The sequence below is a fragment of the Gymnoscopelus braueri genome, assembly GCF_963280865.1.
Source record: "Gymnoscopelus braueri genome assembly, chromosome: 4".
NCBI classification, from domain to species: Eukaryota; Metazoa; Chordata; class Actinopteri; order Myctophiformes; family Myctophidae; genus Gymnoscopelus; species Gymnoscopelus braueri.
Genome location: NC_137605.1, coordinates 24,310,667 through 24,326,643, shown reverse-complemented (window position 1 = coordinate 24,326,643; position 15,977 = coordinate 24,310,667). Strand labels below are relative to the sequence as shown.

The following is a 15,977-nucleotide window of genomic DNA, read 5'->3' as shown; positions in this document are numbered from 1 at the left end:
TGCACGTTTTGAATGTCCACTATTGTAATCCACTTTTTACCTAGTGTAAGTATTGTTACGAGCTATTGGATGTAATGACATTATGGTGTACTGTATGTAGGCCTACCTTTACCGGTAGTTAAATGGTGTATCAGCGCCCTCTACAGGCTACTTGCTCTGAGAATGTGGTTTTGACATCATAGTAAAACCTAGAGTGTTATTTGTGCAATACTGTGAGTATTTATCATAGTGGCTTTACTGCTTTTCTAGCTGTTTTGGGTGTTTTTGTTACTCCGAGAGGGTAAAATGCATGGAAACAAATGGATGTTTGCCCTATAAACATGGTGTGGGGGCCGCCAAAAAAAATCCCCCATAAAATGGGGTCATGGCATAAAAAAGTTTGAGAACCCCTGCTCTATAGTTTGAAATTGAGGAACACAGTTGCATTGTTGCAGTTGGTACACTTACTGTATGTCCTAAGCTGGCCTAGTTTTGAGTGTAAAATTGTCACTAAAACTGAAACAAACAAGCAGTGTGGGCAGACATGTTGTAGATGGTGAACTATTTCTCTGCCTGGATAGATGCTTTACATTTTCTATTATTTATTATGTTGTTATTATTTGTGAGCACTAAAGTGAAGTGGTGATTCTTCTGAATAGAGTTCTCAGTTTCAGCCCCGAGCCCCAAAAAAGGCCTACGGGTAGGGCTGGGTTCAGGCAAACAATTTATTCTAATGGGTTGGGGAGGGCTTGGGCTGAACTAAACCTGCTAGAAGTTGATTAGAACCAACCAGCAATAACAAGCATTATTTGATGATCAGAACCATCGATCTCGAAACATTTTTCTCAAAACTTCCTAAACCCCTATCCCCCCCCCCCCCTCTCGGTCTCCGGTATTGTATGTGATGATCGGGATATATATATATATATATATATATTTGTTTTAACTTTGTCTTTATTTTCCAGACAAGAACAAAACATACATTCAGAATGGACATGTCCCAGAATTACTGTATTTTCTTACATGACAGAATATATGTGAATGATTGGCGTTCAGATGTCCACACTGTCTCCAACAATACCGCTGCTTTCTCAGTTGTTTACTTTTGATTTTAGGTGTAATAAAAAAGCGTATTCAATTCTTCCACCCAAATTCCCTCCATTGTTTAGAGGTGATGATCAGGTTTTGCTCGGGCTTCAACTTGGTTCTGTTCGAGTTAAAATGTTCAGGCCCGTTGAGAACTCTGGCGCTAAGGTGTTTTCAGACTGTGCAAGAGTGCTGAGCAGTCCTCTGCTGGCCTAGTTGTGCATCCGAAACATCACTGAATCTGTGCTAGAAAAGACAATGTGGGCAGGAAATGGAATGAAGTGAGGCTACAGAATGACTATGAGCATGATTTAGAGCCTAGAAGTCAACTTGATGTGGCATGTATTTCCACACACTGAGCTCAACGCTACATTAAGCCGCTCTCTTTTAACCACAGTCGAGTGCATCGAGTTCACACATTTTGCTTGGAGGACTGTCAGTTGTAGACGTGAAGAACAAACTTCCTGTCCATCTTGCTGATGTGTTTGTTGATGTTGCTGTTGTACTTGCATTCAGAATGTCGAATACTGTACTTCCCTTAAACTTCTTTTTACTGTTGAAGCTTACTTAGCAGCTTATAGCTTAGGACAGAGTTTTTACTATTTGTAGAATTTCTTGTCAGGAGTGTTGAAGAAATACATTTTTTTTAAGGACATGCCCACTAAAAGTGGCAGTTCAACTTATTTGTAGAGCACACCGCCCTCTGCTGGTACTTGTGCACATGCATTTTCAATCTCCTAAAAATGTATATATATATATATTCTTTTATTTCATGACTCAGCATTGAGCATACACAGAAGGCATAGTTTTAACACCTTCAAAGTAAAACAAATATTCCTTAGTCCTAGCCTTTTCTTAGTGTTATTTTTTCTTTTTCTTGTTGTTTTCTCTTCCTCCCCCCATGTAAAGCGGCTTTGGGTACTTAAAGGGATACTTCACTTTCACATAAAATAAACATTGAAAATATATATTAAAAAAAATGAAAAAAGTTATGGCAAAATAAAGGCCCCCTCACACATTAGTAGGACACTCTAATGCGTGAGGGGGCCATGAATTTTCCATTACTTTCATTTATTTTTAATATATTTTTTAAATGTTTCCCCCCGCCGAAAGTGAAGTATCCCTTTAATAAGCGCTTTATACATTTGAGATATTATTATTAAGAAGGAAAACCCACAAAGAACTGTTGTAGGTTGGTCAGGAGAAAAATAAAAATAAATCCCAATATCTCCCTCATTTCTCATCTTGATCTTACTCTTTGTGTCTTTTAGTTTCTTCCTCGGTACGTACAATGTGAACGGTCAAGCACCAAAGGAAAGCCTCCGTCCTTGGCTCAGCTGTACTGACACCACCCCTCCTGACATATACTGCGTGGGGTAAGTCGCATCCACCCTGCTGGGGAATAGCCTCGCAGATGTCAGCTCTACTTGCCAAAAAGTATGCCATATTCTATACCCACGTGACCACCCAGGATTTAAAATGGCATTTTAACGTGCTTCTTCCTCTGTTTATTCCATCCTCTTCTGCAGTTTCCAGGAGCTGGACCTGAGCAAAGAGGCTTTCTTTTTCAGCGATACGCCCAGAGAGCCCGAGTGGATGTCAGCGGTGTCCGAGGCCCTGCATCCAGAAGCCAAGTATGCTTTAGTAAGGACCTTGCCTTTCTCTAACCCCCGTTGTCTGCCATAATCGCTTTGAACGTGTGTCTTTCTTGACCAGCAATACGTATTGCAGGTGATGCGAAGGTGTACGTTTTTAAGAGAGACCTGAAATCGCTGTGTTGCACGTGTGTTGTACAGGTGATGCTGGTGCGCCTGGTTGGCACAATGCTTTGGAACCCCCAGAATTAGTGCAACGTTTCAGATGTTTAAATTTGACTTCAATGTGCTGTGAATAATTTAACAGTTTTTCTTCAGTCTGTCTGGCTTGAAAAGCAAAATAATCTAGTCTGATATCCCTTCAGTACAGTTGCCACAGAGTTATCTGTTCTTTTGCCCTCATAATATTTGTTTCACACCATAGTGCTATAGAAATCTTTTAAGGATTCCGCGATGAAAGTGATTGGAAAGTAGCCACATCAGTCTGAAGGACTTAGGACCCATATGGTAGTTCCTTTGAGAATTCCCTTTCTTCCCCTTATTTGCTTTGATCTACTTCCCTTCTTTTGAGAAGTGCTGACTGGAAGCAGCTGGTTTCCTCTTTCTTGGCTGTCATTCTGGTCTCTACAAAGTCTTTTGGAGCTTTATACACATTAAGCATTCTAGTCACAGAGGTGTTATAATAGCCTGCCATTTCTCAGTCACCTGTCACCCTGTGAGCAGAGCACACTTGGCTGCTCCCTAATTGACACAGGACAGCTCAGCAGGCTGAAAAATAAATGTTTTTACATCAATATGTAAATGTTGAGTTGTGTTAAGGCTGATAGACCTGACGGCTGCACTTGTGCAATAGTGGATGATATTCTGTCACGAGCTTATGGTTTAATGGTTTACTGTTTCCGTTTCATCAGGAGTCCTTTGAGAAATAAAAGGCAAGGGGGAAGATCCTAATTGGCTTTATTTATTATGATTTGTAGTTGTTTATTATTGTCAATCTTGATCAGATACTGTATACAACTTCTGATAAAGCGTCTTACGTTTAAGTGCCAGTTTGCAAATTTGGTCGTAATATATTTATTTCATTTATTTATTCATTTCAGCCATGTAGAAGCTGCTCATTTGTCTTACATTGTTGAGACTCTTGCTTAATATTTGTGTCTATATGCGAGTCATATGTGTGCCATATGCTTTGATTGTTTCAGGTGTGAATAACTGTTTTGGTGCTGGAGCTTCTCTCACAAAAGTTCTTTCTATGATTAATATCAAATTAGTGTGACCGTTCCCCTGATCTTTTTCTAAAAACACACAAAATAAAAAGTGTGAGTTTCACTCGGGGATGAAGGTACACCAAAGCTGTTTGAACCTCCCTGCTGTGACCTCCTTCATGACCTTTCACAGATGGAATGTTTGATCCACATAGCATACAGAATGATACTAACTCTGCCAGGGTAATAATGGGTCTGACATCCACTGGAACCGCCAATGGTGAAGATGGGACTTAACATAAATGCGTCCATTTTTTAGGTTGAGGTGATCTTTATTGTTATATCTTTGTACGGGAGCATAAGAGTAAAATGCATTTTGTTTGGCTCCTCAGACATTGTAGCAGCATTAAGCAATACATTTATTTTTGGAGAAAAAAGCATTGTAGCAGCATTAAGCAATAAATAAATTTTTTTTGGGGAAAAAGCAACGTCAATACAATATATATTGACATTATAGAGAGAGATATTAGTGTATTAGCTTTACTTTGGCTAGCTCATTTATGTGTCTGATTGTCCAGAGGAAACGCTCTTCTATTGCAATCTATTGCCTGTGGCCTTGTGACTGCTATGCCACTTTCCATGTGGCATCACCTGAAAACGGTCTTCTGTGAACTTTGCTGATTTTAGGTTAATTTGTGTGTTGCATTTACAGTAGACCGGTAGTCTACTGCAAATGCCAGTGTCTTACTTATGGCGCACCTGGGTATTTGTGTATAACTTCTTATGCCCTCTGTGTGCACGTGTGTTGTACAGGTGAAGCATATGCGTCTGGTTGGCATCATGCTGCTGTTCTACGTGAAGAAGGAACATGCCAAGTTTATCTCTGACGTAGAGGCTGAGACCGTGGGCACCGGCATCATGGGACGAATGGTGAGAACGGAACGCACACTCGCACACTCTATATAGCAGAAGGAAAAAACCACCGCTCCCATTTGCCAGATAGGAGCATGTTTAAGCTGGGATAAATGTGATAATTCGAACCCTGTGCAAGGGCCAAAATTTCATATCTTCTCTGTACACTCACTTTCTCTCTCCCTCTCTGTCGGTCTCTGTTTTGCTTGCTCTCGCTGTTCCACAGGGCAACAAGGGCGCCGTGGCGATACGTTTTCGTTTTCACAACTCCGACATCTGTGTGGTCAACTCGCATCTAGCCGCCCACATTGAGGAGTATGAGAGACGCAACCAAGACTACAAGGACATTTGCAGCCGTCTCCAATTTCGCCACCTGGACACCTCACTTGCCCCCCTCCCCATCTTGAAGCACAAGTATGAAACCATTCACATAGCATTCAGAGACCACATACTGTATATTGTGTATAAGGACCCATTGGGCTCACAAGAACTTTTCCAAGGCCTTATGCCGCCACAACAGGAGCTTAACCCATTAAAATGCCTTCTAAATCCTAACCAAATCTTTCTGAAAAACAAATGTATTCAAAAATATTTATGTCGCTATATACGGTATATATCAACAACTAATGTGACAAAGATGCTGTCCTGGATTGAAAGGTATAACAATGTATAGGTTTAACAGGTCAAAATGGGTTAAGTTACCCTGTCCCAAGATTTTATCCTTTGTCTGTCCCAATCCTTATTGCCAACTTTGACTTTTGTTTGGCTGTCAAATCTTAAATCTTAAATTATGGATTAATGCCCAGTGTTAAATGCCATGACTGAATGCACCATAATATGCCCCATCACTGGTGTTCTTTGCTAAAAAAAAAGGATGTTCACATAATCCTATAATGTAGTGTCCTATAATGCAGTAGAAATATTTACATTCACCTCAGAAGCATGAAAAGATCTGTTCCCTGGCATGTCGTTGTGTGACAGCGTGGTCCTGTGGATTGGAGACCTCAACTACCGGATCAGTGACCTTGATGTTGAACGTGTGAAGGATCTAATCACCAAGAAGGACTTTGAAAATCTGCACAACTATGACCAGGTTAATGTCCAACCCTCTGTTCTGTCTGTCTCCAGCATTGCGTCGCTGGTGGGCAGAAACCTTGTAACTCATGTATTTCAACTTATTTTTTTTTCCCGGAAATGAATGCTCTACTTTGTCACACTAGTGTCACACAAAAGTAGCAAAATTAGCCAATCTACAAGATAATAACGACACGTTTGGAGTGTGTGTGAAAGTGCTTAAGTGTCTCTGTGGGTTTATTATATTGTACATATGAAAAGTATTAACAAGAGATTGTGACTAAATAACTACATTGGATCCATTTGGAACTCAGGTTCTTTTTTCCATACAAGGTTTCCTCCTGACAGCGACGATTAGTTATAAGATAGAATGAGGAAAATGGAATAAAGAATAGTACGGACTATGAAAGCCTCATTGATAAATGCTTTTGACTCACTGTGATTTCAGAAGGCTTTTGATTACCGAATCAATTACACTTATTGACCCTTGAGGGTTCAGAACACACTGGATATATATTGTGACTGAAAAAATGCGTTTTAAATGTGTTACTGACGGCTTCCTGTGGTTCTCAGCTGAAGAGGCAGATTGACGAGGAGGCCGTATTTGTCGGTTTCGTGGAGGGTGTAATTGACTTCCAGCCCACCTACAAATACGACACGGGCTCTGACCAGTGGGACACAAGGTAAACTTTCTCACAGGTCTATCAGGGTTCATACACGCAGTGGAAAAATAGATGACCTAAATGGCAGACGGACTGCAAAAAAAATCTAATACTAATCACGTTAAAAAAAAATCACAAAACCATTAAGCTAATGATAGCTATCATTAGCTTAATGATTTATAACCAATTAAGCCTTATATACTTAATTGTATGATAAATAGCCTACACGCTTACAGTGCGTCACATCAGAATGCATTGTCGGCTTGAAATTCGATTCTATTTTTTGGCATTTTCTTTTCAATAGGGATGCCATAGCCTGGTCTGGTAAATCATCCCGGTCGTGTGAATTCACATTATCGTGTTCTGCAGAACAGCCTGGCCCCAAACGCTGGGTGGGCGTTTTGCAGACACCAAAAAAGTGGAAGAATTCACACAACCGCTATGGTTTACCAGGCTATGGGATGCCAGGTTGAAAGTGGTGAAATATATTCTGTAGGTTTAATTTTATTTAATTGTTTTATTTTTAAATGAGTGTTTTATTTCATTGTTACTTGTGCGTTTAGTGAAAAATGTCGGGCGCCTGCCTGGTGCGATCGGATCCTGTGGCGAGGGAAGAACATCAGACAGATCCACTACCAGAGTCACATGACACTGAAAACCAGTGATCACAAGCCAGTCAGCTCCCTGCTTGAGATCGGGGTGAGATGAGAATACATTCTGTCATTGAGTTGATGCCACCTCTCCTCCCTCACTTTTCTATTCAGCATCCTAAAATGTTTATAAAATAGGCTCTAAAAAGCGTGCCATTAGTCTGCCTTACTCATATTAAACTAGGTATGTGACAATGCATACATTTTTGGTTCGACTTTTGACTGTTAATAGTGCTCCAATCGTGTCTAAGAATCTTTTTCCTTTCTTTCTTATCACAATGCATGAAATCCTGCTGTAGCAAACTTGCTTAAAGGGCAAGACCACTTTGGTAGAGGTTTGGGTTGTGTATTTACCTTGCCATGATGTAACTCCAAAGGTGGACAAGAAATCAAAAATAATTGCTCCATTGATTAGAAATTGATAATTAAAAATGTGCTCCTCATTGACTTACATTGTATGGTAAAACATCTCTCAAAGTCACTCTTTAAGCACATAAACGAACACAAACACAGCTGATTCAGACAATATAGAACATCACCAAACCCCATTTTGAATTATCAATTTCTAATCAATGGAGCGATTATTTTTATTTCTTGTCCACCTTTGGAGTTACATCATATCAAGGTAACTACACAACCCAAACCTCTACCAAAGTGGTCTTGCCCTTTAAGGGGGTCATCTGTGTTGTGCTTTCCCGATTAATTCCAGCTGCTTTTCCAAAAAATATACCCATTCATTCCCTTTTTTCTTTTTAATCACATGTCCGGGACAAGTGCCATGGCCTCAATTAAGGGTTCTTTCAAATGAAATATTTACAAGCACGAGTTCTGTCCTCCACTGTTTTCTTCTCTTCTTTTTTTCTGACACTGATGTACTTTGTTCCATGTGCTCTTGCAGATCAAGGTAGTGGACGAGGAGGCCCACAAGAAAACCTTTGAAGAGATTGTGCGCTCCATAGACAAGATGGAGAACGAGTGCATTCCGTCCGTAACCTTGTCCAAGCGAGAGGTGAGGGCTTGTATCCCTTAATTGTCAAATTATGATAAAGCAAAACATAATGCCCCCTAACACAGTAGTCTCCAACTGACCCTGACGTATGTGGTGGTGACGTGTCATCATATATATCTTACAATCCATCTCTCTCTGTCTCAGCATTGTATTGTAAAGCTCTATCCGACTGTTGAACGCTTAGACTTCATCATCACCCCCATCCTGAACTGTAATCAGGTTATTTGTTCTCATTTTGGTCAGATTACTGATTTATCTATCCATTAATTATTTTAAAGATGCAGTTCAGTTTCAGTGTGGGTGCTGGCCAGGTGAATACAATAATGTTTTTGCAGTAGCCTATATCTAACATTACCTTGTAAGGATGTAAAGTGCCACTGGCTCTATCAGGGTAATGGATAGTCATCTCATGTCTTACATTTTCTGTATCTATTATGAGCATTTTGTCTTTATCACATTGCATTAACCGTAGGGTTTGAACTTTAACTTGAATGTCATCCGGCCCTCTGTCTCCCTTGCCTGTCGTCCCCCAGTTCCACTTTAAGGATGTGAAATACATGCAGCACCAGGCAGAGACGCTGAGCCTATACAACGACGGACAGGTCCCGTGTCAGTTTGAGTTTATCCAGAAGCTAGATGAGGCCACCTACTGTAAGCCCTGGCTCACTGCCAGCCCGCCCAAGGGCTTCATCGCTCAGGGTGAGTAGTAGCAGTCACTGTTAACGTCAAGCGGCCATGGTTATCAGTTTGATGAAGCAACGTGGCGAGGACCATGACATATGAAGCGTGATGATGTCCTGGCTGAAAGATTGCTTTGATTTTGACTTAAGCCATCAGTTGACACACACACACACACACACTCACTCTCCCATCGCAACATTTAATGGTGGCAAGTCAATTTCAGATATACCCAGTGCAAGAGCCCTCTAAATGATGGAGGGGTGCTAGGGCTCATGATAGGAGGAAAGGAGTGATAGTGCTGGAGGTGTCTCAGCGCTTCCTCTTTCCTTTTGTTATGGGTCTCGCTGAATCACTGTGTGTTTTAGCAAGTCCTTGCTGTTGGGCTGAAACCTTTTACTGCATGTCCATATTACAACTTTTTACATGTTTTTGTAAATTAAAACCCTACTTTGTTGTACAAGGGTGTCGCTCAAAAGTTGTACAAATTGCTGATAGACAAGATCACAAGGGTCACATTTGTTTGTATTTTGAAAGTGAAAGTGTATCTTTTGATTTTGTACTAATTTAACCAATGAAAAGTATTAATAAGGGGTCGTGACTAAATAATAACTACAATGGAGCCACTGGAACACAGGTTCTTTTTTTCTATTTCCTGAAAATAATCTGTTTTGACATACTGTTCAAGGTTTCTTCCAGACAGCAATGAAGTGTATGTTTTTAATCACTTTGACAATGCCTCGGCAAAGTAAAGTGTAACCTCAAGTGTTTTTGCTGGCCCAAAAAGATTTTTGTTGACCCACAATTATAACAACATTTGTTGGACCATTGTGCATCAGCACTTGATCTATCAAAGTCCAGCCATACCCCATTTATCTTACACTATCTATCTCTCTTTTCCTCTCTCTGTCTGTATGTCTCTCTCTCTCTCAACACCCAGGCGGTCGCGTGGATATCGACCTGGAGGTGTTCGCCAACCGTTCTACGGCTCCCGACCTGAACTCAGGCCGGCAGGAGATTGAGGACATCTTAGTGCTCCACTTGGAGAGGGGGAAGGACTACTTCATCTCTGTGACCGGCAACTACCTGCCCAGTTGCTTCGGCAGCTCCATCCACACACTGTGCCAGCTGAGGGAGCCCATCCAGGACATGCCTCGGGAGACCGTCCGTGAACTGGTTAGTGCCCCCGCCAGGTGCAAAGAGCAGGAACACCTTCTTCAGCCTCGGGGTTCTCACTAGGGCTGCTGATTATTTTCTTAAAGATTATTCTATCTATGACTTTTTGGATTAATCCAATGAGTTTTTTAAATTAGCCCTATTTTATACTTTGTCATACAATGGTGTTGCACAAAAAAATGCTGATTTAGCTTGAATGCTGTAGATCTACAGTTTTCTGTATTTTTGAAAATCTTTGAAAACATTTGGAAAGAAAAAAAAGATTACATTATTGAAATGGAATGTTTCATAATGAATTAAATGGATTAGTTGATTAACTGTTGCACCCCTAGTTCTCACAGTAGAGGAAGCCCGCAATATACAATATCTCGTGATGAGGAAGCGCTTAATGCTGAGGAAGCAAAAGTGTCCGACTGGGTGTTTCAAAAATGAGTAATTCAAAGTTGTTGTTGTTGTGTACAACCAGCAAGGCCAATTCAGCAAGGAATGCCACTTTGTGATAATGCTGTTATGTAAACTAGCTTAAGGGAAATCAACAACGCTAATGGTCAAATTGCTTATTATCTTTTCTTAAGCTTTTTGCTATTTAAAAGGGTCCACGGAGTGCAATGTGTATCGGAACACGTTCCACAGCTTGTTGCCAAGCTATTGTAGCACCCTTTGGCCAGGAACTTGTTAGGGAAAGGGCAGCCCATAGGGCAATTAGCATAACAAAAATGCCTTCCGTACTTCCAAACGTGTTCCAAAATGCGGTCTCAATGCAAGACTGTTCCACATTGGCTTCTTTCACCAAAACTGATCATTATTTGAGAGCTTCGTAAATGCTACAAAACTGGCGACTCCCACAAAATTAAAGAACTACACATCAGAGTGACAAACAATCACCGATGACCATTTCCATATCAGCGACTACTTCCCTCCCCATCCACAAATCTGCCATTCTTTCATTTAGACGAGTGGCTCTCTTTTTTGGGCCAGCATTATCCTATATCAAGGTCCCTTACCACACCGCACACCCAATTAAAATCTGCTCTGAAAATTTATGTTTGTTTATTATTCTTTGTTGCTTATATAACTTTGAAAAAATCTAAATGAATGCCAAATGACAGATTTAATATTAAACTGGACTGTTAGAATATGATTATTAGCCTACTTCCCAGGGAGAAAAAAACCCCCTGTGACCATTAGAAGTAGGATTGTATAGACTTTAAAATAGGCTCTTTCAGCCCGCTTGGTCTCATGTAACTTATCAAGATTTTTAACATAACATATCAAGAAGTTAAAATCACTCCCAAGGTTATTATGCAGCTTTGCCATTTATACACACAGACCTGCTGAATCCATTGCATTTGTCAACAACCTATTGAAAATAAATGTGCTTTTTTTGCTCAGCATTGCTAGGACACTGTCAAACTGGCATGGATAATGGATAGTAAGGATGAGCAACCTTGTGGCCCCTGAATAAGAAAGAAAACAAAAATGTTATATAATGTTGGCTTCTGCCTGAAGAAATGTACAGCTGTTACAGTGATATTGGTGACCTACTGATTCATGTGACTGATGGTACAGTTGTGAAGATCTACCAAGGAACGATGCCTCTAACGACGGGTCAAGACTCGAGAGTTGTAGTTCCAATCACATGATCAACGTCATGATGATGTTTCAGAGTGGAAAACAATAGTTTTCCCGGGACAGCAGAACGTGCGACTAGTGTTAGACAACACTAGTCGCAATAATTATACCAATAGATGTACAACTTCGTCTTATACGGTCTATTGCATGTACAGATCCGTGGGTTCTGGGGCTTCCCGACCATAAATCGTTTGACTCTTAACTACTCACCATCACAGCCGAGAATGATCACACCAGCAACATTTTATTCATCAGTTTCTTGACTATTAGCCTTCGATTGGCTTACTAATGGCTTAGACAAAAAGAAAAGTACCCGAGGGAGGACTTACTTGCCGACCCCTGTTCTATATGGTCTTTGACATATGAAAACGTTAATTTCCTCTCTAACATCAGCCGGCTTCAGCCATACTGAGATTGGGATTTGGGACATGATTGCAGTTTTTCTATACAACATTCAAAGTTTTGTCTTATCTGCACTGGCCCTTAGAAACTTTATATAATGTTTGCTGTACATGTATACATCTTATCTTATCTGCGTGTTTACATTTGTTGCAAACCCGGTACATACAGGCCTATGCACTACACACACATTGTCCTCTGTTTGCTCCTGATTGAGATGTCCAGTACGGAATCTCTTAGACTGGACTGCAGTACGCTCATTATTTGTTCTGTTTATATCCTCAACAGAGTGAAACCCCAGTGGACGAGAGCACGATCACGTCAGTGGACGAGAGCACAATCACTGAAAAGCCTCTAGACATTCCTAAAGAAATCTGGATGATGGTGGATCATTTATTCCGTAATGCCATCAAACAGGTCAGGAAATAGCACTGTGAACCCTCTTTATATTGAATTGTATCAAAGAATGCAATACACATCTCCTTGTTTGTACTTGGCCAGATTTTGGTTTGCAACAGTTTCATACCCTTACAGAATTCTGAGTGAATTGTGTAACTTTTGGACTCCTCCCAGCTGTGTGCGCCTTTCTTACAAGGACAGATATATTAAGCTCTCTGCTCTCCACAGCAACCCTGCAGAGTGAAAAGTTGGAATGTTTTTAAGCTTTCTTCTAGTTTCTCGCAGCCATTAAGAAACTGGGGTGACTGCAGAAATGGTTTTGCTTGAGGGCTTGACTGACTTTGTGTAGCTTCTGGGTTCTTGCTAATGAAGTAACTTAATGTTAATTTAAAGAGCCCCGCAGAAAGTATAATATGTGTTGTATTTTAAATGCTCTAATTCCAATAAATCTTTTCTGAGGCTCAAAGCTGAAGGGCAATCAGGTCAGTCCAGGTCAGTCAACATATAATAGTGCCGCATTAGCTGGTTAGATTTGTCTAATGTTCTCAGAGTAAACATGCTGAGAAAGTTTTATCATCATTTTCTTTCTTTGTAATTTATTTATTTATTTTATTCACAGGAGGACCTCTTTCAGCAGCCTGGGCTCCGAAGTGAATTTCAGGAAATAAGGGATTGCCTTGATACAGGCATGCCAGATTCGCTCCGTATCCTTTAACACTTTCATTAAAATAACCAACCACCTGGATGAGATAGTCCTATCTTATCCACATTTACCCTATTGTCCCTATTATTTCTGAGCATGTCATAATAGGTGAACATATGGGGCGAAAATAGGTTAAGATATTTGGTGTTTCTCATTTATGCCTCATTAAGCTTTGAATATCTGTAGGTTACGTTTTGGGGACATGAATGATTTATAAACATAATCATTTTTGTATTGATTTTTTTATTTGGATCTCTTTTAGCCCATCGGCCAATCTTCCAAGAGTCCAGTCCACATAAAAACATTACAGCATACAATAATGATATTAAACAACAACCAAGTATTACAGCATAGACATCAATGATGCTGATGCCAACTGACAGTGAGCCAGGGATAGAGTTCTGCAATGTGACGTTGAAGTTACAGCACAGCCTCTCTAATAACTGTGCCCACTACCTGAGGTGGTTGGGCAGACGCAGATCCAGATTCTGACAGAAGGATATGCCCTTGACTATGCATTAACTACCAGCTGGCAGTAACCACTCAGTGGCAGAAGCCTTGCTTCTCCTCCTAGATGCCCTCCCGGAGCCTGTGGTGCCCTACTCCCTCTACCAGCAGTGCCTAGAGTGCTGCTCAAACGCCAGTCAGTGTAAGAAGGTCAGTCAGGAAGGAGCCCTTAACAAATCACACCATGCTTAATATCATTAATATTCATAGACTGTTGATGTTAATATAGCGGGTGGCTTTTCTTCTACTTTTCAGGTTATCTCCATGCTACCTCGATGCCATAAAAATGTGTTCAACTATCTAGCTGCCTTTCTCCGCGAGCTGTTGAAAAATGCTGCATTCAATCGACTCGACATCAACATTTTGGGTAAGAAATGGAGTGTAAATGTTTTGACTTTTTTCTGCCATTCGTTGCTACTGTTTTTTAGCTTAAGTCAACACATCAAGTAAGGAAAGAGATAAATTAAATCAGTGACAAATCAAGTCGGTGACAAATTGGATGACATCCCATGAAATTTGGCATTTTAAATCCTTAGTTGATCATAATATCCATAGTTTCATGGCTTGATTTGTAGTTCATTATTTTCATGGCTGATCACATAATATAATCCATACAGTATAATCAGGCAAACTGACATGTTTCATGTCGGTATGAATTAGCTTTATAATAATTCAATGAACACCCCATCCAGCATAACCAGTAGCATGTTCTGGGGAATAAAGATGAAGACGATTGCCTTCTTATCAACATTTTTATCTTCTCCTTTTTGTTTTCTTTCTGCATAGCCACCATTTTTGCTGCCTTGCTCCTGAGGTCCCCTACAAAGCAGGACCTGGCGGAAAAGAGAAAAACACAGGAGTTCTTTCACCACTTCTTGATTCAGGATCTCTCCTAAATCGAAGCGTGGGATCCCTCTTGTCCACCATGAAGAATAGTGAACACGTAAATAGAATTGCCATGTAAAGCTCAGTATTTGAAATACATTGTAATGATTTCCTCTATATTCCTAGATGGATCTTTGTATAGGCCAGTGGTGTAGTCAAGTCGCGATTTTTTTTTTTGTTGTAAAGTCAAGATGCATTGCTGCAGTCAGCCATGCTGGACTGGGATGACAAATATAATACATGAATTGCAGCCATACATAAAGCTTAACTTATACTCCATCGTACGACGGTGTCCTAAGCAACACTGTAATATGACAGAGTATAAATCAGACTTAAAGAAAAACTTAGCCGTTATTCAACCTAAATCCCATGGTTCTGATGTGAGATCAATAATATAGTGTTGCAAAACAGACCCTGTATGTCTTACGTGTATTTCTCCAAAATGATGACCCGATGATGTGAAAGACGTCATTTCATGTCATCGAACGGTCCATAATATGAAACGTTGTGTTTGAGGCCATTGTTTCAACATTTTGCAAAGAAATACACAGAAGACATAGGCTATTTGTTTCCATACTATATTATGGATCTCCTCACATAGGAACAATGGGATTTAGGTTGAAAATCGGCAAAGTTTCATTCAACTTTTCATCGGTTTGACACCTATCCTGTACACCTTTCCTTTACCATGTGTTTACGTTCTCGCCTGTTCAGTTTCCGTCTTTCTACTGATGGCACTCACTGTTGTACAGAAAAGTCTAGAGGGCATATAATGCCTGTATTTCAGTTAGACTACACCACTGATAAGATTGTATGATTGATCGTCTTATTTGATTTAAATAATGTTTTACAGCGACGTTTGTGAGCTGTACAGCTTTTATTGTATATCACAGAGCAGCTGTGGAGAGCTGGTTATTTTTAATGTATATATTAACGTTTATTTAAAAAAGAGAGATAATTTGTATTTTGATGTTTCAAGTCACCCAGCAGCTGATTGTTCTTTTTATATATATAAAAAGTGCTGAAAACAGAAGCAGTGTCTCATTTTTGTTTGATGCATGTTTTTTCAAACCATCTAAAACCAATAGGGATGTACAGTGGATGTATGTGATCATGTAACGGAATTAATATGCACTTATAACACTCTGTCTCTCTTGTTCTAGTAAACTACTCTGCATGATGCAATAAAATGAATAAGTAAAAACACTGCATGACAGCTGTGGTATTACCACACAGTAAAATATTGCTCTAATTCTGTAAATGGTACCAAAGTTAACCATTTGTATTTGTACACTGACTACACTCTCAGAGTTATGATATAGCATAGTATTCAAGAGCCAGTCCCACTTATAGCCAACGGAGATATTATGTTTATGAGCTTCAGGCAGTACTACTTGTCAAGCAGTAACCGTATAGGTGTCCTACC

The 15,977-nt window shown here is 40.1% G+C and overlaps 1 protein-coding gene across 4 annotated transcripts in view; it reads left to right on the top strand.

The window, feature by feature from the left end:
* The window catches only part of inpp5b (inositol polyphosphate-5-phosphatase B), a 31,655-nt gene extending 16,071 nt beyond the window's left edge, over window positions 1–15,584 (top strand). For all 4 annotated transcript variants that reach the window (XM_080426187.1, XM_080426188.1, XM_080426189.1 and 1 more), the window contains 15 exons: window positions 2,337–2,441; window positions 2,595–2,709; window positions 4,679–4,795; window positions 5,004–5,191; window positions 5,759–5,870; window positions 6,425–6,534; window positions 7,077–7,212; window positions 8,062–8,172; window positions 8,706–8,871; window positions 9,791–10,026; window positions 12,346–12,474; window positions 13,076–13,160; window positions 13,689–13,816; window positions 13,922–14,033; window positions 14,453–15,584. In XM_080426187.1, coding sequence (XP_080282313.1) covers window positions 2,337–2,441; window positions 2,595–2,709; window positions 4,679–4,795; window positions 5,004–5,191; window positions 5,759–5,870; window positions 6,425–6,534; window positions 7,077–7,212; window positions 8,062–8,172; window positions 8,706–8,871; window positions 9,791–10,026; window positions 12,346–12,474; window positions 13,076–13,160; window positions 13,689–13,816; window positions 13,922–14,033; window positions 14,453–14,562 — 1,960 coding nt within the window. In that variant the 3' untranslated portion in view covers window positions 14,563–15,584. The remainder of the gene's footprint in view (window positions 1–2,336; window positions 2,442–2,594; window positions 2,710–4,678; window positions 4,796–5,003; window positions 5,192–5,758; window positions 5,871–6,424; window positions 6,535–7,076; window positions 7,213–8,061; window positions 8,173–8,705; window positions 8,872–9,790; window positions 10,027–12,345; window positions 12,475–13,075; window positions 13,161–13,688; window positions 13,817–13,921; window positions 14,034–14,452) is intronic.
* The last annotated feature ends 393 nt before the right edge of the window (window positions 15,585–15,977 follow it).